Source organism: Trichophyton verrucosum (genome assembly GCF_000151505.1).
Source record: "Trichophyton verrucosum HKI 0517 chromosome Unknown contig00190_1.f1.exp, whole genome shotgun sequence".
Lineage (NCBI taxonomy): Eukaryota > Fungi > Ascomycota > Eurotiomycetes > Onygenales > Arthrodermataceae > Trichophyton > Trichophyton verrucosum.
Window position 1 is genome coordinate 98569 of NW_003315532.1, and position 19683 is coordinate 118251.

General features: G+C 50.7%; 6 protein-coding genes across 6 annotated transcripts; 1 reads left to right on the top strand and 5 right to left on the bottom strand.

Moving 5' to 3' along the window:
* Nucleotides 1-229: 229 nt before the first annotated feature.
* TRV_02039 (uncharacterized protein) lies at nt 230-1332 on the bottom strand (the record flags this gene model as incomplete). The annotated part of the gene is made up of 3 exons (XM_003023796.1): nt 230-731; nt 791-898; nt 968-1332. The coding sequence occupies 3 exons, from the start codon at nt 1330-1332 to the stop codon at nt 230-232; spliced, it is 975 nt and encodes a 324-aa protein (XP_003023842.1).
* A 3213-nt stretch (nt 1333-4545) lies between these two features.
* On the bottom strand, nt 4546-6825 carry TRV_02040 (uncharacterized protein; the record flags this gene model as incomplete). Its single annotated transcript, XM_003023797.1, has 7 exons — nt 4546-4721; nt 4805-4897; nt 4978-5092; nt 5276-5639; nt 5683-5742; nt 5859-6608; nt 6668-6825. 7 exons carry the CDS (start codon nt 6823-6825, stop codon nt 4546-4548), a joined length of 1716 nt encoding a protein of 571 aa, XP_003023843.1.
* Nucleotides 6826-6993: 168 nt separating this feature from the next.
* Nucleotides 6994-9069, bottom strand: TRV_02041 (anaphase-promoting complex subunit Apc5, putative; the record flags this gene model as incomplete). The annotated part of the gene is made up of 3 exons (XM_003023798.1): nt 6994-7182; nt 7248-7704; nt 7769-9069. The coding sequence occupies 3 exons, from the start codon at nt 9067-9069 to the stop codon at nt 6994-6996; spliced, it is 1947 nt and encodes a 648-aa protein (XP_003023844.1).
* Nucleotides 9070-9234: 165 nt separating this feature from the next.
* Nucleotides 9235-10262, top strand: TRV_02042 (uncharacterized protein; the record flags this gene model as incomplete). Its single annotated transcript, XM_003023799.1, has 3 exons — nt 9235-9384; nt 9433-9808; nt 9850-10262. 3 exons carry the CDS (start codon nt 9235-9237, stop codon nt 10260-10262), a joined length of 939 nt encoding a protein of 312 aa, XP_003023845.1.
* A 552-nt stretch (nt 10263-10814) lies between these two features.
* Nucleotides 10815-12123, bottom strand: TRV_02043 (uncharacterized protein; the record flags this gene model as incomplete). The annotated part of the gene is made up of 3 exons (XM_003023800.1): nt 10815-11647; nt 11712-11945; nt 12036-12123. The coding sequence occupies 3 exons, from the start codon at nt 12121-12123 to the stop codon at nt 10815-10817; spliced, it is 1155 nt and encodes a 384-aa protein (XP_003023846.1).
* Nucleotides 12124-12765: 642 nt separating this feature from the next.
* Nucleotides 12766-18250, bottom strand: TRV_02044 (RNA polymerase II mediator complex component Srb8, putative; the record flags this gene model as incomplete). Its single annotated transcript, XM_003023801.1, has 7 exons — nt 12766-13002; nt 13066-14067; nt 14123-14728; nt 14783-16636; nt 16697-16901; nt 16980-17577; nt 17641-18250. 7 exons carry the CDS (start codon nt 18248-18250, stop codon nt 12766-12768), a joined length of 5112 nt encoding a protein of 1703 aa, XP_003023847.1.
* Between the last annotated feature and the right edge of the window lie 1433 nt (nt 18251-19683).

Consider the following 19683-nt stretch of genomic DNA (forward strand, 5'->3'; position numbering starts at 1 on the left):
GAGGACTGTGAAACTGCAACTTTGGGATATTAGATAGCCGTGAATCTCAGGGCCAACATTGCATATATATCACGGGCAAGAAGTAGAAAATTAGAAATCCCAATATGCTCGTATATCTACAGATTTATAAGGAGACTGTCCAGAAGCTCTTATACTATAAAAATACATTGACAGAAACGCTTCCAAAAAACCACGACAAATGTTACACTTTATATTAGACTGACCAACATCATCTGCTAGCCGCCATCATTTCAAGTCGGTCTTTCATCGTTATCCCCTTCATAAACATCGGGTTTGTCCGTAGGTCCTCCGTAGTTGTCTCATCCGCTAAGCCCCAGACCTTCCATTCCCCATCTTTACCCCCCAACATAAACCTCTGAAGAACAATGTACTCAGTGCAGTCCTTTTGCTTTTCCTGCTGTTGTTTTTCAATATCTTGGATCTGTTTCTCACTTAGGCGGGCTATAGGCGCAGGTGGGGTGATGAGAGACTGCCGGCTTTGTATTCGTACAACAACTTGTCTGATTCCCATGCCTGTTGCATTGGGTAGAGCTGCGGCACGATCTGACACCACACGAGCACCGGTTATGGTCATGGAATGGGGGAATTTGAGGTATTTATGTAGTTTCCAAATAAGTTCGGGAGAGCTAGCAGGTCGTCGGACAACGCGCTTAAAGAACGATTCGAAGATGCCAATGCAGCAGTAGGTTTGCAGGGCACCGAGATTACCACTGTGATTAGTATAATTAGCATAGCCCTTGCAATGATATATGTGTGCGGAGCCTCATACCTGGCAAAATGGTTATACATGCGCTTGTGAAGTTCAATTGCCATCTTCTTCCGTTCTCGAAGGCGCAGAGGTAATTTTTTATTTATGAATTTGCAGTAAGTAAACAAACTACATGCAGCCCTTTGTCAGCATTGACATTCTCTCGATGTACAAAGTAATGGGACGGCCAGGACAGACCTCATGAAGTTCAAAAACTTCATCTTCCAGTGCATCCACTCCATGTGCAATCTTGTCTTTGGGTCCGAAAACCACGAGGGGAGGTTCTTCCATACTGGTCGAATAAAGGTACCGGGCAGTATTCCGATATCATCTGGCACCATCTCCTTATTAATCCCCCTCATGGTCTCCTGTAGACGGTTCTTCATGCTCATTTGCGCTGGAGGTTTTGGGGCCATGACTTTAGGAGCGGTCATTCCAGCTCTTAAGCTGGACTGTGAGAACGATCGTGCGGCGCATTTCGAGGGCCATTGGAAGACCACTGAGCGGGAGGAAGGGCGGAGGGCAAGGGTGGAGGAGAGTGCCCGTGGTATGGAGGAATTCATATTGGCCGGTCGTTGGTGACTGCAGCGCAGCCCGGACAGGGGTATAATCTGTCAATTAAAGAGCTAATATCTGACGCTTGACTGCCTCTCCGCCCGGGAGGAAAAAGAGCGTATCCTGTCCGTCTCCGGCTTCTTCTCAATTGTCGATTCTTCGCCTTTTGCTTCTTCGTCCTTTTTTTTTTGATCTTCAACTTTCGAAGCTTGGGATGAGGAAGGCGCTAGTCCATTCTGGGTTCGGAAAGCTCAATTGTTTATCCGGTATGCGTGTATTATTACCATTAAATGATATCCTATTGGTCGAATGGTGTAGTTTTTGTAAAATTGGCCAACATGTGTAATGGTTTATTAATCAGCATGATTCCTCCGCATTCTGGCGATATATTACTTAGTCATGCCAAGAAGTCACGAGACATGGATATACCTTAGTTGATGTCGTGTGACCCTTAGTAAGATCTCTTATTAAGCAGTGACGTCGTAAAGTTAAGATTATTGCGCTTTATCGTTCCTTTTGTTCTCTTAATTTAACGATTGTTCTCTTCGCCGGCTTCAAATATTTCAATTCGATATATTTCTCGGGGTTCCTTGGAGCTTCGGACAGGTTGGTTGAACTCTTTTCTTCTACGGTGCTGATGGCCATGAGTGCTGACTGTTATTCAGATACCCATATTCCCCCCGTTAACGCCTTACACGTCACCACACGAGACAGATCACAACCAAGGCGCACTTTGACACATTGTACTGCTAAACGAAGGAGGTCGGGAGTCGTATAATTTCGGCAACAGCTCAGAACCACAGACCGTCTATCTCGAGCTGCACGGCCGTTGATACCACTTCTACCTCTTCAGCCTGATCCAATTCTACCTGCTTCGACGCTTATCGGTGACTGTGGGGAAACAAAACAAGGTCAACACCACCGTCTTGCTGAAACACCGCTGGAAGCTGCCACGATATCGCCAGTAGTCGGTGAGCCCTCTTATAGGAGAATCATATATCGCCGTTTGAGGCAGAAAGAGTAACGGCTTCTATGCCGTGAATTGAGACTGGCGTCTACTCTCAAAATCCCTTCCTTTCCTCCTCTCCAACCATCACGAACCCGCAGCCGCAATGCTTTTATCCCTGGCCTTCGCAACCGGAACTCTCCCTTTAACCCGCCCTTAGATCCGGACGCACCTGGAGAAGCGACAACGAACCATTCCCTTCGACCAGCCGCGGTGTCGTCTTCAATTACGTCTCCCGCTGCCCCCTCGTCGACTTCCGCCAGTCTTCCTCCTTCCCCTGGCCTTGCGGGTGATATCCCTGTACCGAGAGACGTTACTTCAAACAGACTACATCCGCGAGTGGCGGTGATACTGGGCGTTGACCGTCGGTGGTATATTCCGCTACTAGTATGTCGGGCTCTGAGCATTCTCCCAGCTGCGTGGTGGGGGCTTCGCTGTGCGTTCACGTTTCTGGCTGAATTGCTTCGTATTAGTCCACATATATGGCAGGAAGGATGGACGGCGGTTGTCGTTCGGGGGGCAGCTGTGGATTGGAATGTGGACAGGCGGTTTCGGGTGACTGAGGTGGCATTGGCCATTATGTGGGTGCGTAAATGCCCTCATATGGCCTGACTGCAAGAAAAAAAAGGATGGAAATCATACTAACACCCACGTCATAGTGCTCTGCCTCTGCATATTTATCATACTTCTTCGCTGACTGTATGATGTCAAGATGGTATGCCGCTTCCATTCAACTGTATTCAAATAAATAATCTAACACATCTATAGGCTCGTGAACTATACTCCCCCAGCAGTCATCATCCGGCTTCTCACTATAAACTGCCTCATCGCCTATCTCACATCCTGGATTCTTTATCTCTCTGGTGCTTCTTCTGATCCTCGTCTACTCCTCCCGGCCTGGATATCAATCACCTCAGTCAGTTTTTCATCTTCACTCCACCTCCTCAGAAGGGCCACCGCCACTTACCCCTATTTTCTACGTATGCAGATCCTCACATTGCTCTACCACCTTACCCAACGCAAGATAAATATCAAGAAAGAAACCAAGGCTTCGCTGTCGGTTTTCTCCATAGCAAGTTTCATAAGTATGTCATCGTTGTTACTGCAGCTTCACTTGTCGCGTGAGAATGAGCCGGAGATACCCCTTTTTGTCATGATATACAAAGCCTGGAATGCCAGTATGCAGTGGATGATTGAGCGGAGAGTTGGGTCTTGAACTCGATATCGTTTCCTTTCGTTAATCCTTACCTTTTGCATCGACCTGCCCTTTTTCCTCCTTTTTCTTGCTTTCTATATTCCCCCTATTGTTTTCATTTCTTCACCTGGATCTTGATTAGGTACCTGTTGGTTCCCCCTTATATATACTATCACTTAAAAGGGTTCAGCTTTTTTTTACCGGCCTGGAAGTTCATTTACGAGAAGTATGAGAGATCAAAAAACATAATAATTTGGCATTTTCTGTTTTTCAAAAATTTTATTCGCTATAACCTGATTCCCTTCCCATCCCGATCCCATCCCCAATGCGAGAAAGGGAACAAGAGCGGGAAGCAAAGCAAAACATCGGTGAATAGCGGTTAACGAGAGTCGGACAAGTGCTGTAACAGGCTGCATGCACATAATCGAAAAACGATTCATGAACAAGAAGCAAGCAATCAAAAGCACGAGTGAAGGGAGCTGGTAAGAATAAGCGTGGAAAAAGAAAAAAAGATGAAAAATCAAGCGGCCAGCTCACAGAACACCTATGAAGCTGAACGTGGTAACTGTTTTCCCTCCCTGTCCTGTCGTAATCTTCGTTGCTGTCGTTAAAAATATTCGGTTCGAAGCATCGTGACCGTATTTCCTCCCCTCTTTGGTTTTACAGTCGACAGAGGTGGAAGAAAGGAAGGTCACGTTGCACCCGGGGTATCTTCAAACGGGGGTGTGCGTCTAACCCCGACGGGCGGAGGTGGCCGGACTTGTAAGGACAGCATCTGGTCTGGCGTGGTGCGTCATCGGTCAAAACGGACATCATCAGCTCTACGAAAGTGTAAATTCCGCAGAACACGAGAACGAGAACGATCGGGCACACATGTAGGGCAAGACGGGTCCTGGGGTACAAGTGCAGCCATCCGAGGGGTCTGTGGGGTAGACGGAAGACGGCGACGGGACAGGGGGTGTGACGCTTCGTTTAGAAACCATGGACCTATAAGCTGAGTTAGATAGGATGACTCTTTATTTAAGACAGAGACGCATGTGAGTTCTTGTAGGCGAGACATACCTTGATGGTCTTGGCATCAAGCTCAAGTCCCTCCTTCTTGTCGACTAAGAATTCTTGGACATCCTTGCGTTGGTCTCCTTGCAACTGAATAACCTCACCCATCTCGGTGTCGTTCACGATGGTGCCATTGCAAGCTGTCCAACGAGGTCACGGTTAGCTACTGCAGACTGTAATTTTTTTTTAAGTTCACCGGGCAACGACGCGGCGGCAGACATACCGAACTTCTTCTTGATGACCTTGAGGATCTTCTTCTGATCGAACTTCTTCGGGAGACCTTGGACAGTCGTCAGAGTCTTACGACCATTGCGTTCTGAGGCACACAAGAACCGTTAGTCATGAGACGATCACCTTGTTGGGGGCGAAAAGGGTAAAAAATAAAAAATGACGTACGCTGAATCCGTATATGGATGTAATTTTGCGACTTTTTAGTGTCGCCGGTGTCTTCGTCAGCTTCGGCGAAGGGGTCTATCGCGAGAGAAGAAGAAGTAATATTAGCCCAGGCTGCCTATTTTTCAAAAATTTTTTCTCATGCATCGTTGTTGTGTTGTCAAGCCACAGTTGGGAAAAAAATGATAACCCAACCACCCTACCCCGCCATTTCAGGCTGGGACAAGCAGCTGTGAAACCGGGCGTCGACGAACGACAAAACAACGCTGCGATGCATAGGATGTGATGCAGCGAGGCAGACTGCATGTGCAGCGAGGGGGGAAGAAGCGAGCGACGTACCAAAGGTCTTGAGGTTTTCGATGGACATAAACTCAGCTGTTGACTGAAACTCGTCTAAATATCGGGTTATAGGGTGGAAAAGGCGGAAGGAAGAGGAAGAACGCAACGGAACTTCTGTCTTCTCTGAGTGCTGGGCTGTTGTTAGGTCTGAGACTTGGATAAAAGGAGTCGTCGAGCGAGACGAAGATATTATCTGGAGCTGGAGCTGGAGCTGGTAAGATAGTAAAAGTTGAAGTTGAAGGATGAAGTTGAAAGTCGAAAGTTGAAGTTGAAGAAGAAGAAAGAATTTCCGCTTTTGGCGGGCGGCAAAAAGTGGCAAAAAGGGGCTTAGTCAGTGATGAGTCGTTGATTAGTCATACACGTGATTACCTTCCAGAGGAGGAAAATAGTGGGTCTAGAAAGATAAGATGGAAGATGGTAGAAAAGGGGCTAAAACAGTGACTCTGACATTGATATTGATATCGATGTTGATGTTGATGTTGATGTTGATGTTGATGTTGATGTTGATGTAGATATGATACAGTGATAGTCATAGAGATAGTTACAGCCGCTCGGAGATGGCCTGGCGCTTGAGGTCGAGATACTTGGCTGCAAAGTCGTTGGCGAGGACCAGGTCGCCCTGCAGGTGCATGATGGTTGCCTTCTTGCCCATCATCTCACACTGACCCCTGACCTCCTCGATGGACGAGAACTCGGCAAAGGCGCAGTCGATAAACTCGAGGGCGCGGGCGAGAAACTCCTTCTTGCGGCCGGAGTCCCTGCGACTGCTACTCTCGCCCGCCAGCCCCATGCTCGCGTCGGCCAGACAGGCATACATCCGTCCTGCGAGCGCACGGTCTTCGCACTCCAGGACCTGCGGCATCACGCTCTCCAGCAGGTCGAGTGCGGCTGAGAACTCGCGGAAGCTCATCAGGATGACGCACAGCGCGGCGACGGCGTCCCATAGGCTGTGTAGCAGTCGCGAGCGGTGGGCGATTTTGGCGGCGCGCATGGCCAGCGAGAAGCCTCGCTCGGGCTGGCCTGTCCTGTCGAAGATGCGGGCCTTGGCGATAAGGAGGCTGATCTGGGTGGCTATGTCGAAGCTGTCCTGGTGCATGGACTGCGCGACCTGGTCGACGGTCGACAGGGCGTCGTCGTAGTCGCCCTGGCGCATCAGGAGGTCGATCTTGAGCAGGTTGAGCGCAGTCGACACCTCGGGGTCTGGCGGCGAGGCGCCCTCCAGCTGTGTGAGGAGGTGTTGGGAAGCCCGTAGGTCGTCCCTGTTGTGATTCGTTAGCAATCCTGGCATCCCAGCGCTATAGTTTAACATTTATACAGCGTCAGCAGCGTTGGAGTTGGAGTGGGTTAACCGTACCGGTGCAGTTGGCGTGTTAGTTTCAAGAGGCCCATATGGAAGGCCCAGGCTTGTTGGTGTTTTAGAGGCTGCAAGGCATCGGCAGGGAAGCTGTTCATCCGCTTAACTGCGTCACCATGTCGGCCACTCCATGATAGCTTGCCGGGGGGGTTAGCCATCTCATTTTACTCACTGTGGACCTGCATAAAGAAAGAGAAGAAAGGGGTTAGAACTCACCAGCTGTGCACTGCGGAACGTGGCCCATAGGTTATCGTCCATAGGGGAGAAGCCGGAGTAGCATTCCAGGAATGTCTCGTACGTCGACCAGGTGAGATGGCTTAGTCCTGTCAGTAATGAATGTCAACGGCGTTAGTTCTCCGTAGGAATATGTTGGATAGCATGGCGGACATACCTAGTCTGCCGTAGAGGGAGGCATGTAGCATCATCTGAGGCCCCATGGAGTCCTGCCTGCCCCTTGTTATGCAGACATGGGAGGCCTTGATGATACTTTCAAACGTCGACGCAATGCTTCCTCCCTACAGAAGCTTTTAGTATATGCATGAACGGAGAGAGAGGGTGAAAAAAAAAGCCGCAAGCATACATTTGCGAGCTCGAGTCTGCCCTCGCTGAGGAGAGCGGTGCTGAGCATCCCCCACATCTCTGCCTCCTTTGCCTTGGCCTGGAGAAAAGCGAGAGCCTCCTTGTCGGCTCCGAGCATGCCGGTGTTGTGTATCTCAGCGAGCTCGTCAGGGGATATCTTGCCGAAGTGGTAGAGCCACGTCATGGCGTAGTTGAGGCAGTTCATATCATGGGTCTCGCGCCCGATTGCGATGGTCTCCCGGAAAGCGGAGATGGCCTCTCCATGGCAGCCAAAGTCCGCCTGCAGCAGGGCCAGGTTGAGCAGTGCATATTGGTAGAAAGTGCGGTCTCTTGTCTGGACTGTGTAGTCAAAGTACCGATGGAGATGGTCGAGCGAGGACGGATGGTCCCCAGCCTTCCATGAGTCAAGGAATCTATCACAATCAGTTTTTATTCTTTGCTTCTTCTCTTCTTTGCTTCTTTACTCCTTTTTTTCTTCTTTTGTATCGTCCTGTCCGCGGCCAAAAGGGGATGGATGCATACCTGACGTAGTGAAAGAGACAAGGCACGGTTGCACCGGCCATGATGACCCGTCTCAGCTGGGCCATCATGTCCGGCGACACTCTGGCAGCCTTGCTCTGCATCTTGGAGATCTGAAACTCCAGCAGGCGCTCGACGTCCCTGACGCTCATGCCGGCACCCTCGTCCGCCCCGTCGTCAGCGAGGTCGCCGTACATCACCCTGGCGAGCGGGCTGTCCAGATCCAGGCCCAGCTCGCACAGGTTCGCATCCACGGACAGCTGTGCCTCTGCCGGGTTCCTCTTCGCCCAGGCGGCGTAGGTAGGCATCCTGTAGCGGATAAAGGCCTTCCAGAGGCTCATTGCATCGTGGAACTGCAGCTTCGTATACTCGAGCCGGACTCTGCGTACAAACGCGCCCAGCGGCGAGTGACGGGCCAGCAGCACCCTGCCGTGCTTCTTCTGCTCCTCGTCTGCCTCCTTGGCCCCCTCCGGGTCGAGCAGCCTCTCCTCCCGCGACCGGGCCAGGATATCGGCCAGGCTGGCGAAGAACTCGTCCAGCGTGTCTGCGCAGTCGAACTGCCACAGCCGCTTGAGGAACAGGTCCCATATCGACCGCCCGGGGATGGACGACGCCAGCCCAGCCATCGCCTCCTTGACCTCCTCTACCGACGGCGTCCCTTGCATCTTCTCTTCTGTTCTTGTTCCTGTAGATGTCAAATTTCCTGTAGTTCCTGTAGATGTTGATGCCGCGTCTTTGTTGCTGCTGCTGCTGTCCGGCTGTCCACATCCACGTCCACTCCCACGGCCACAACCAGGTCTACAGCCATGTCGACAGCCATGTATACAGCCATGTCCCACCGTCCTCGACGCCTCCAGCGGCAGCAGATGCGAGACGAGGAACGCAAGCACCGGCACGACGGCCGAGTTGGGCACGACGCCCTCTGTGTAGATGGATATCAGCGCCAGCAGCGCAACCTTGGACGGCGTCAGAAACCGCATCGTCCTGCTCGTTTCTTTTCCTTTTCGTCTTCCTTTTCCTTTTCGTCTTCTTGTATTCTCTTCTTCCTCCGCTTCCCTCTTTCGTAGACTCGCCTGTGACTGTCCCCTGGGCCTGCGTGGGCGTTCCGAGACGTCCGTCTGTGTCTTCCCGTCCGCAGTCAATAGCAATGGCGAATTCACCGCGACAGCAGCAAACGGACAGCAAACATCCTGCTGGACGACGTGCAGGCAGCTCGAATAGTAACTTGCTGTGATCGCGCCCGCATTAGTGCTGTGCAGCCGCCCGTCCGCCGCCAGAAGAGCTGGAGGAAGAAGCAAAAACATCCCGGCGTCGCTTTTGCTCTTAAGCCGCCCCGCCATCCTCTAGTTACTCTCTCTACTTTATCTACATCTACAACTACAACTACAACTCCTCTACAACACAGCTACTACACAGCTACTACACTTCTACGCCTGCAATTACATCTACTTCCTCTACCGTCAGTCAGGATGATGGAACTCGTCGAGGAGACTGACCTGCACGGCGCCCTGCCGCTGGTCTCGCGCGGCAAAGTGCGAGACATCTACCAGGTCGACGACCGCACGCTGCTCTTCATCTCGACGGACCGCATCTCGGCCTACGACGTGCTCATGCAGAATGTGAGTATATCGCCCTCGAGTGCAGAGGAGGAGTGCTGACGGCCCTAGGGCATCCCGAACAAAGGGCAGATCCTGACCTCGCTCACGGTCTACTGGCTCAAGTTCCTCACGGGAGCCTTGCCCTCGCTGCGCACGCATCTCGTCTCGCTCGAGATGCCCGGAGACATGCCCCAGGCCTGCCGCGACTACGTCAAGAACCGCAGCATGGTCGTCCGCAAGCTCAAGGTCTTCCCCGTCGAGGCCATCGTGCGCGGCTACCTCGCCGGCTCTGCCTGGACCGAGTACCAGAAGACCGGCACCGTCCACGGAATCCCGCTGCCTGCTGGCCTCGTCGAGAGCGACAAGATCCCCGGCGGGCCCTTGTTCACGCCCAGCACCAAGGCCGAGCAGGGCGGCCACGACGAGAACATCCATCCCGACAAAGGTACCTCTACATTCTCCTCTAAAGCGGATACAGATATATAGATATAGATATACTGACTGGCGAAGTAGCGGCGGACATTGTGGGCGCGGCGTATGCGGAGGACATCAAGGCGGTCTCCATCCGGCTGTACGAACTGGCCTCCTTCCACGCCCTGCAGCGAGGCATCATCATTGCAGACACCAAGTTCGAGTTCGGCCACGACGAAGTCACCAACGAGATCGTCCTCATCGACGAAGTTCTCACCCCGGACTCCTCTCGCTTCTGGGCCCTGGACACTTACCAGCCCGGAAAGCCCCAGGACAGCTTCGACAAGCAGTTCCTCCGCGACTGGCTGACCAAGGAAGGCCTCCGAGGCAAGGACGGCACCATCATGCCCAAGGAGATCGTCCAGAAGACAGAGGCAAAGTACATAGAAGCCTTCGAGAGGATCACCGGCGAGACTTTTCGTCCCTAACGAAGCCACTATTACTCCACCCCCGGATTGGAACATGACCTACGGCCGGGTTCTGTATAAAAAATTATAAGGCCACACACACACACACACCCCTCTCTCACCCTCTTATCTACGACACCCTCCCCCCCTTTTTCACTTCATTCATCAACCAACACCACACCACCCCCCCTTTGCTTGTTTAGTTATTATTTGGAGATGGGAAGGAGTTAAAAGAGCATGACTACTCCCCGGCAGGATTCTGAGCTCACATCGTAACGGTTAATTACTTTGGTTCTGGAGGAAAAGTTCAGGTATTTTGTGTCAGGTAACTACTAGCTATGTAGTTGTTATTTGTTTACTTAGTTAACGAGTCAAAAGAAAAAAAAAAAGCCTGCGTTCTTTTCTACCTATGGTTATACGCCTGTCAAAATCTACACCTGCATCAGCCATTGTACGACCCAAAAGGAAAAAAACCTCTTCCATTGGCTGCATATAATCTCCAGAAAAGCAGGTTATCATCGACAGCTGGCAGTCTCTTTAGCATTTGGGGGCTTTAAAGAACTAATGCATCGTTCATTTCTTCTGGAATCCCTTGAGATCCTTAAACCGATCCAAGCCCTTGGACTCCCTTTCCACCAGCGACGAGTGATCGTCGTCATCGACATGGCCAGACTCCGAGTGCTCAGCCGCTGCCTCAACCTTCGCCTTACTCGAGGCTGGACCGCCCGCCGCCACAGAAGCAGCTGGGCTTGGGCGTGCTGGAGCAGAAGTATAAACCGCGTCTTCTCCACATATCCGCCGTTCTTCTTCCAGCTCCTCGCCGCTTAGTCCGTTGGTCGCCCACATCCGGTGAATGCGCAGATCGTACGGTCCTTCCACTCGATCCGTCAGTCCGATGCCGATTGACTTCACCCGCTGCTGCAGCAGGCCCGTCTGTGGCTCGACCACCGTGCCCAAGTTTGTTCGCACAAAGTCTGACCACCGGATCAGTATCGTCTCCCAGCCTGTTGAGCCGGGTTGCGGGTTGGTTATATACGACGATGATGATGTGGTTGTAGGAGAAGGGGGAGGAGCAAAGTCCGCTAGTGCAGCTGGTATTCGGGACGGTGAAGATGTAGATGTGGATGGGAAGTCGGATTCGGATTCGGGCTCGGACAGCGTTTCTTCGGGAGTAATCGTGGAGGATGTAAGGTGGTTTTCAGCGCGGTTGAGCAGCCGGTGGTGTCGAGTAAACAGCCGGTGCTGATGGATGTCCGACTCAATGATCGAATCCGTCTGCACATTCACCGTGTACCGTCTTCCGTCTGACTTGACTCGCAGAGCCAGGTATGTGTACGGGTCGACGTCCCAGTACAGTCTGCCCATCAGCCAGAACCCTCGGTCCTGGTTTCTAAACGCCGCATATCCTAAGCAAAGTAACATAAGCATATCCTCCTAACAACGTCTTGATCAATGTCCCAGCCAACGTACCGGTTCTCTGTACCCTCCAGTCCCTCGGCAGTTTCGTCGATATCGAGCCGTGGAATCGGGCGTGGGCTGGCATATTCGTCTCCGGGTCTGCAGGAACATAATCCAGATTGGCCGTACTGTAACCCCCAACCGCACGATCGGCCATGGTCTTGCATCCTCGCACCGTCTCTTCCTTTGAGAAATCAAGTAGATGGTATTGGTCTTTGGCGATGTCCAGACCCTCGAGCTTCCATGCTGCATGAGACGAACAGTCAGCATTGATCCACCATCATCTACCAACATTCGGATATAAATGAATACTACAAATGCAATGAATAACCATACCTATTCGTGTCGCCCGGCTCAGCTCATCTGCCGTCTTGCGGAAGAAGCCTGGCCCTCCCTTGGACATGCGCACTGCAGAGGCGAACATGGCGCCGGTATCTCAGCAGCAACAGCTGGTAAATTTATACTAGCGCGCTCTCAACGGGCTCCGTTCATAGCTATGACGAGCAGAATCACCCCTCTCCTTGCCCTCTGTTCCGCTGTTTGGATCTGGTTGTCTCTGTGTTTCTTTTCTGCGTTTGCTCTGAAGCTCTCGAAGCTGCCCCAAATTTATAGCTGTCACGTGATAAAGGCTTATCTCATCAGATAAGATCTTACCCCCGGTCGGCATTTACTTACTACTTATGTAAAAAAAGATCTTTAAGATATTGGGTAGTTTTGAGGGCAGCTTAATGAATTTATTGTATACGCTTGATAACCAGTGTTAGCCAGTATATACAATAGACATCCGAAACATATATAAGCGAAGTTGGCAAAAGTGGCAACTGATAAATGCTGGAAGCTCGGAAGAGGGGGGATATCAAAAATGACCGACAATGAATAGAGACACAACTTAACGCGTAGAGACGACTTCAATTTCCGACATCCGATAACAAATGCAGTCCGTGATACAAACAGGAATGATAGGGGGGAAAAATATAGGGTAATGAAAAAAAACAATATCCGACGTCCGTCCATCCGTTCACCGCTGAGAGAGCTCCAAACCAAAAGCAATAACAGATGCTCGTTATTATTCGTTAAAGATATGTGAAGTGAAAATGAGTAAGCTGGAGATGTTAAAAATAGCGTAAGAGGTAAGTACTATGGTGCAGTCGCTGATAGGAGAAGCAAATTGGTATCCAAGTAAATGCTCGCATATCTCATGGAATGATATAAAAACGTTGAAGTATTTGACGGAAAAGAGAAGAGAAGAAAAGGTGGATATGATGTCACTTGAAGTGAAGACTGCTAGGCGAGTTTCATGTGGCTGAGTAGATTGGCTATTAATTTGCAGGAGGATATCAGTCTTTTATTTTAGTCCTGCTCTGACCAGGCGTGCGCCAAAGTATGAAAGGTTAAGCGGTGTGTCATTTACGCCGACAACAGGGGCGGATTCTTCAATCATTTCCCATGTTCTCGGAGGGCAGGGACCGACGACTCGATTGCCCTGCTGGAATCGGAAATTTTGAACAGGTGACGTTGTTTCTTCAACGGTGGGGATTGATGGATTGGTTGGGTGAGGAGATTGGGCAGATGAGCCCTGCGCTGTAGGGCCTTGGGTATTTAGAGGTGATGAGCCGGGAGGTGGCGCACCGGAGGTTGTGGTGCTAGTAGAAGAGCTGATGGGGCCGGCTTGAGGATCAGGCATGGGGCCAAAAAGATATAGAAGACGGCTATCTTGTTGCTGCTGGAGGAAGAGAGGGGACCTATCACGGAGGAAACGGGCACACTGTATGCGGGCTTCATCTGGGAGGGTATCGACCAAGATATTGGCAACGTCAATGGTATATATTCGTAAGCTATTCCAGTTTCCTAGTACCGTTCTTTGCAGGTGGGCGTATTTGCCAGTGGGAGTGGGAGGAAGGTTGGTTGTATGTGAGAGTACCTGCATTAAGGCCGGAGTAAATGCCATGTAGCAAATACTGAGCAGGAGGCGAGTTTGGTCCGAGAGATCTGTCTTAGAGGCACGCTCAGCATCGAAAGGTGAGCGATACAAGGCCACAAGACGAAGGATAATGTATATCCATATTCCAAGCATGCCGCCTTCATTACACTGAGCGATGATAGTGGAGCCTGAATCTGTAGACTTAACCTTTGACAGAAACGCTATCCGTTGAAGCAAGAGATTCATTCTTTCCAACAGGGCGCTGCCGATTGTGGAAGAAACGTTTTCGTTCTCATTTGGTGCTTTGGATACTAGTTCCTCAATTATGCGTAGGTATACCAACCCATGCTCATGAGGTGCCGGTCCATCATCACTATTGCCCGTCGAGGACGAGGAGGCGGATGTAATGAATAACGATAGAAGTTTGTTCTCTGCCTTTTGTTGGAGCTGAAGGATGGTTAGCAAGTACCATTTTGCAATATGGAATATCTCGCCAGCTTACCTGTCGTCTTCCTTCATCATCCAGAACAGTGATAATTTCCACCCATCGGGATAACCCCTTCTTCACATCCATTTCAGCCGCAGAAAAGATAGGATCAAGGACGTTCTCCTTTCCGGCTGCATCTGTTTCCACAAGTAGGAGTTGCAGCTTGATAAGACAGAATGGCAAGGAGAAGTCATCAATGCGACGGATAGTATCCGACGCTTGCTGCTGAACCGACTGGGAGCTAGTTGAGGCACGGTTAGGATCTGCGTGCAAATTAGCATCTCTGGCATCATCGCCGTTGGACAATGGCAGAATCTTAAGATTACCATTGTCTGATTCCACGCCAAGAAGACTGTCCAGTGTCTGGGTAAGTAGGCGTAATCCTGTTGGGAACTTCGCCGTCACCCATTTGACACATTCATCCCTCGCGAGGCTGGAATGTCGAACCATTATCTCGCAAAGAAGTGGGAAAATGGCCTTGTTCCACTGTTCATGAAGAGAGGCGTCGGCGGCAGAATGGTTTGCGGACGCATCCATTACAGCATCGCGTATAGCGCTGACAATGATACAGCAGTGCTTCTGGACGAACTCCTGGCGTGAGATTTTGAAGCGGTAGAATACCTAACGGCAAGTCAGTATTTGATATTGGGATTACTGGCATGGAAGGTTACGTACGAGGTCTGGGACTGTATTTTGGTCGGTTGTCCCTAGCCCTAGAACACTCAACATGTCCAACCTGAGGTGCAAAAGATCGGGTATATTATTCTCTCCAGCCTTATCAGCGTCAAGAAGAAGCCTCTTCACCAGACCGAAAAACGCCGGAAGAGTGATACAGCCCACTCCGATGAGCGGTGGTAGAAAGTAGGACAGTTTTGGTCTTGGAGAAGTGCGTATCATCCCAACCACACGCTTGATCATAAGCCCATCAAAAGTCTTGGGATTGAACAAACGTAGTTGTGCAAGATATCGCGCTGCCTCGCTAGATGTGATGCTGATGTCGGCCTTACCTGTCTCAAGCTTCTGGATAAGCAAATCAAATATACGCATGAGCGTAGCGTCGTCCATACAGTTCCCCGAGGCAAGAAGCTGGTCAAGCATCCCACCAAAGGTAGGGTTGACAGGGTTGAGGGTATCAGCCATATGTTCTGATACTGGTGATGAGGCAGCCATGGCTGACTTCTTGTCATAGCGCGCTAGGTCGCGGCGCAAGACAGCAACAGTAGAGGCTTCTGATGGTATGACAATGGCAACGTCAAGCAGAGACACTATCACATCTTGAACGTGCGCTTCAGTCTTGCTCAGTTTTGAGTAGGAGATCGCAAAGCTTTGTAGGAGATCCATTGTTGCGCCGATGGCAGTGAAAGATGGTAAGTGGTAGTTCAAGGTATCTGTCACGGAAGCTAAGACGGTGGGGTTAGATGATTGGGAGAGGAGTTTGAGGACATCAGCGAGAATCGAGACATCACCCATGCGCTCCAGGATGTATCGCAGAAAGTAAAACTGGTCTGGCCTTATCATGGAAGCGGTTGCTTGAGCGGTTGCATTACTGGAAGGTTGATTTTGGGCTTGAGCCTGGGCTCGAAGTTTCAATGCAACCTGCTCTCGAATCCAATGTGAAATTTCCGACTTGACTGTCCAGGTGAGGCTAGCCCAGTCAATTTCACCATCCATCATCTCAGTGTCAGCAGTACCAATATGCCCAACAAATATGTCAGAATGCTTTTGCAACAGATCAGTCTTGATTTGGCGTATTTGCCTCGCCTCAGCATCGACCGACACACCCGCTCTAGAGAGCAAAGTGTTGCGTAGATTCCAGATGTGCTCCGGAAGTCTACTTGACGGAAGATGCCGTAGAAGTTCTACGTCAGCTGTCAGATATTGACCAGACATATCAGGACTTCTCACCGCGCCTCTTGCCATAAGCCATTCCAAGTACTTGCCAACGGAAAAGGACTGGGACCGTACCAGTTCCGAGACGAGATGGTAGGCATTTTCGAGCTGGCGGGCGCTATATTTGCTGTTCTCGGCCAAGAATGAGGATATATGCGCATCAGTATCGATCGAGAGCTTCCTCCAACGACGGAGTAGTCGAGCAGAGGCATAGATTCGTGCACATCCGTATCTGAAAGGGGTTGAGGACCATTCCAGGAGGGTATGTATCAATGTTCTGTGATCTAGGGGGAGAGCAAGGCATTTTGCAGCAAGAAGAGGGAAACCATTAGATGCACATGGGGCATCAAGGAGCGATATTAGTTGTTGTGGGGCAGGTCGTGGGATAGACTGAGGAGAGTTTATAGCGGACTGAGGAGAGATTTTGGATAGACGAGCATTTCGTGCAATGAGTTGAGCGAGTATCGCTGTCTCCAGGGGCACGGAGGTGTTGAAGCATGCAGTCAGGGCTTTCTGGTGTTGAGACCAAGTCAAGGGAAGAATAAAGGATGATGGATAAGAGGTAATGAACGAACGAATAAGTGATTGGAGGCGTGTGATTAGTGGATTAAGGACTGCAGAACGGTTAACATTCAGAGCCTAGAAGTATCATTAGTAAAATGTCGTTGATACGCGACAACTAAAAGAAGAGTTACATACCCATGCTAGCTTATCAAGTAGGGTCTGCGCCAGACGTCTGCCTCTTTTTCGGTAGCTAGTGAGATTCTTCCAGTATACACCAATACTTGATAACCAGACAGGTAACATATCCAGGTTAGATGCATGCAGAGAGCCGAGAAACCATTCGAGGTATGCATCCTGGTCAAGCAGTTGTTCCAAGAATAGACGACCAGACAATCTCATGCTATGATACGTCAGCAACGAATATCAAAAAACGGATGTTAGAGAAGTCAGAAAAAAAAAGAAAAGAAAGCAAACATACGCATAAGCCTGGTTCTCAATCCACCCGGCGTCTTCATGCGACTGCACCACACTTTCCATGAACTGCTGCACACTTCCAGTCCAGTCCTTTACCCATTTCGCTTCAAGCCCGCTCGCAATGGTAGCTGCCGTCCCTTTCCGTTTGAATGCCCGTATTTCATTCGCGCCCACACACTTGGCCAGCCAGATTGCGCGTCCAATAGGTATGTTCTTCCCTAGGCACTGGTCCAGCAATATCTTGCCACGAATGCCGTGAGGTATGGTTCTGCTAAGCCGCCTGAGGGGTACGGATGGGTTAGCCAGGTCTCGTAGCCAGGCTTCACGTTTGTTATCGGTGAGTGTAACGCGCGGTGGTGGTTTGAATGTTGAGTTAGGTGTGACTTTCGTCATGGCTTGTCTTCGTTTAAGAGCAGCCGCGAATATATGGGAAAGCGCTTTGAGACCATTGGGGTTCTTAAAGTGTGTGTATAGAGATGGGCGTGCGGTATTACTTTCGTTCTGGGACAGCTGAACACGGTCATAAAAGCCTTGTTTGGCGGTTTGTTCGTTGAGAGCATCTTCCGGGTGATTCCCAGTCCACGGGTGAAAGTCGAGGACGGCTGTTGGTTATTAGCATTGCATTGTAAAAACTGTGGAGTAATAATGGATAGGTAATGACGCACTATTATCTGCGAGCCTAGCAGCAGCAGCAGGTTTCTCCATAGTATATGGGGTGGTCTGGACTGTCATATCTTCCTGCTCATCGTCTTCAGGGGCGGTTTCTGATTTGTCCCGCATGAACAGACTCCTTCGCGGCCGAGGGGGAAGAGGTAAAGGAGAGGATGAAGATTGTGACTGCTGACCACCTCCATCTACCGAGATGTACGCCAGCCGATCTTGAAATGACGCTGGAGGCTTTACACTCTCAACAAACGGTATGTTTTGGTCGGTAACTTCACTACTCTTTCCATCGTTCACATCATCGCTTGCTCCTTGAATCAAGCGCATGCCAGAACTCAGAATCCTCGCAATCTCATCATGTCCTTTTGTATCAATGCGCAACCTCTTCGCAGGCCGACTGGACTCCAGGTCCTCGTCATCTTCGTTGTCGCTCCCTGTCAGATCAATGACAGGACTCGCATTCGTGCCTGGCCCTAGTCCTCTCCCTAAATCACTCCCCGGTCCTGATCGAGCTTGTTGTTGCAAGGCCATACGAGCTGTCGGTTGGTCAGAAAGGCTAGTCGGTGGCTGTGAGTATGGATTGCTCATCTGAGGAGGATGGGAGATGGTCATCCAAGCATTGTTTTGTGGGAGGTCCTACATGCCAGCTGCAGTGAGCGGGCTACGAGGTCATGGCTCCTCGTCGCAGCTGCGGCGGTCTAATCGTGGTATTGGTCTCGTCGGTTCTCCGCAGTGTCTCTGGCAGTGTATTCGGCTGTGAACAGGCAGACTGGAGGGTGCATGCAGTTTGGCTATAGGAGAATTGAGTTATATATACACGGGTTGTGGTATCTTGGTCGGCCGTGAGAATCGGATGTTTGTTGCAGTAAAGGCGCCTTGCCGCAGCGAGTCCTGACTGCCACACAAGCACTGTCACTTATTCGTCTCGTTTCGTCTCTTCTTCAGCCCCTTTGCCAGTCCTTTTGTCTGGCTTCTGCTGCTTCTCGTCGTCGTCCGTTTGTTGTTTTAAGGTCGAAAAAGAAGTTCGGAGGTGGAGGGAAGCCCCGTGATTGGTCAGCAGTGCTGAGTCAGCATGACCGAGGGATATCAAAAAAGCAACGACGAGCAAACGAAGACAAAAACGAAGAAAAAGTCGACAACAGCAGACAAGATGGCGACAGCGAGGAGCAACAATAAAGACGAGCAGCGGCGAAAGTCTACGGGCCTACAGGAGAAGTGGGATGCGACTGATCGCCGGGGGGTTACTCAACAGAAGCGACTCAAGTTTTTGACCGGCTATCTCTGAGCAGCGACCCGGTTGGTTGTCCAGGGGCAAAGGAGAGGCAGAGTGACAGCGAGACGGACAGCGAGCGGGCAGGAGGGAGATGCAGGAGCTGCAGGTCACACTCGATGTACCCATGACGGTCAGCCTATATGCACACGGAGAGAGGTGGGCCGGCACTTTGATTGTTTGTCCACTTTTATGCTGACCCAGGATGGAGTTACAGGCTAGCCTTGCATACGGGTGTTAGTCGAGTGGCGGCACCCTGCGGATGTTCCCATGGTTGAGCATGAGCTAACTATTAAACAACTTTTCAGCTCCCTCGGAAGAAGGTAACTAAAATGAATGCGCGAGTTACATAAGTTGCAGGGTTAAGACTGTGCCCGAAGCGGTCAGCCAGGTTTAAGGGCGAAAAAAAGAGCCAGTTGGGCGCTGGGCTGCAGTCTGGATCTCGCTAAACGGCGTTGGTTCCACCGTCAGTGGTCCCTGAGACGGAGACGGGGAAAGAACATTATTTGGATAGGGTTGGTCCATTCAAGCTCGGCTCGTACTCCGTACTCCATCGACATCGTATGGCTACTCCGTACTCCAGACATCAACTCCAGAGCATCAACATCGACACCTTCATTTACATAAACTCCGCTTTGAGATGCACAGATACTCATATATCGACAGATCAGGTTCATCACTAGATCTATTGCCAGCAAGATAGAGGATTCCTTGACTCTAATAGTGCGGAGGATCGATTAGTCAGTGATCCCCCCGGTGGCTTGGATAGTAATTA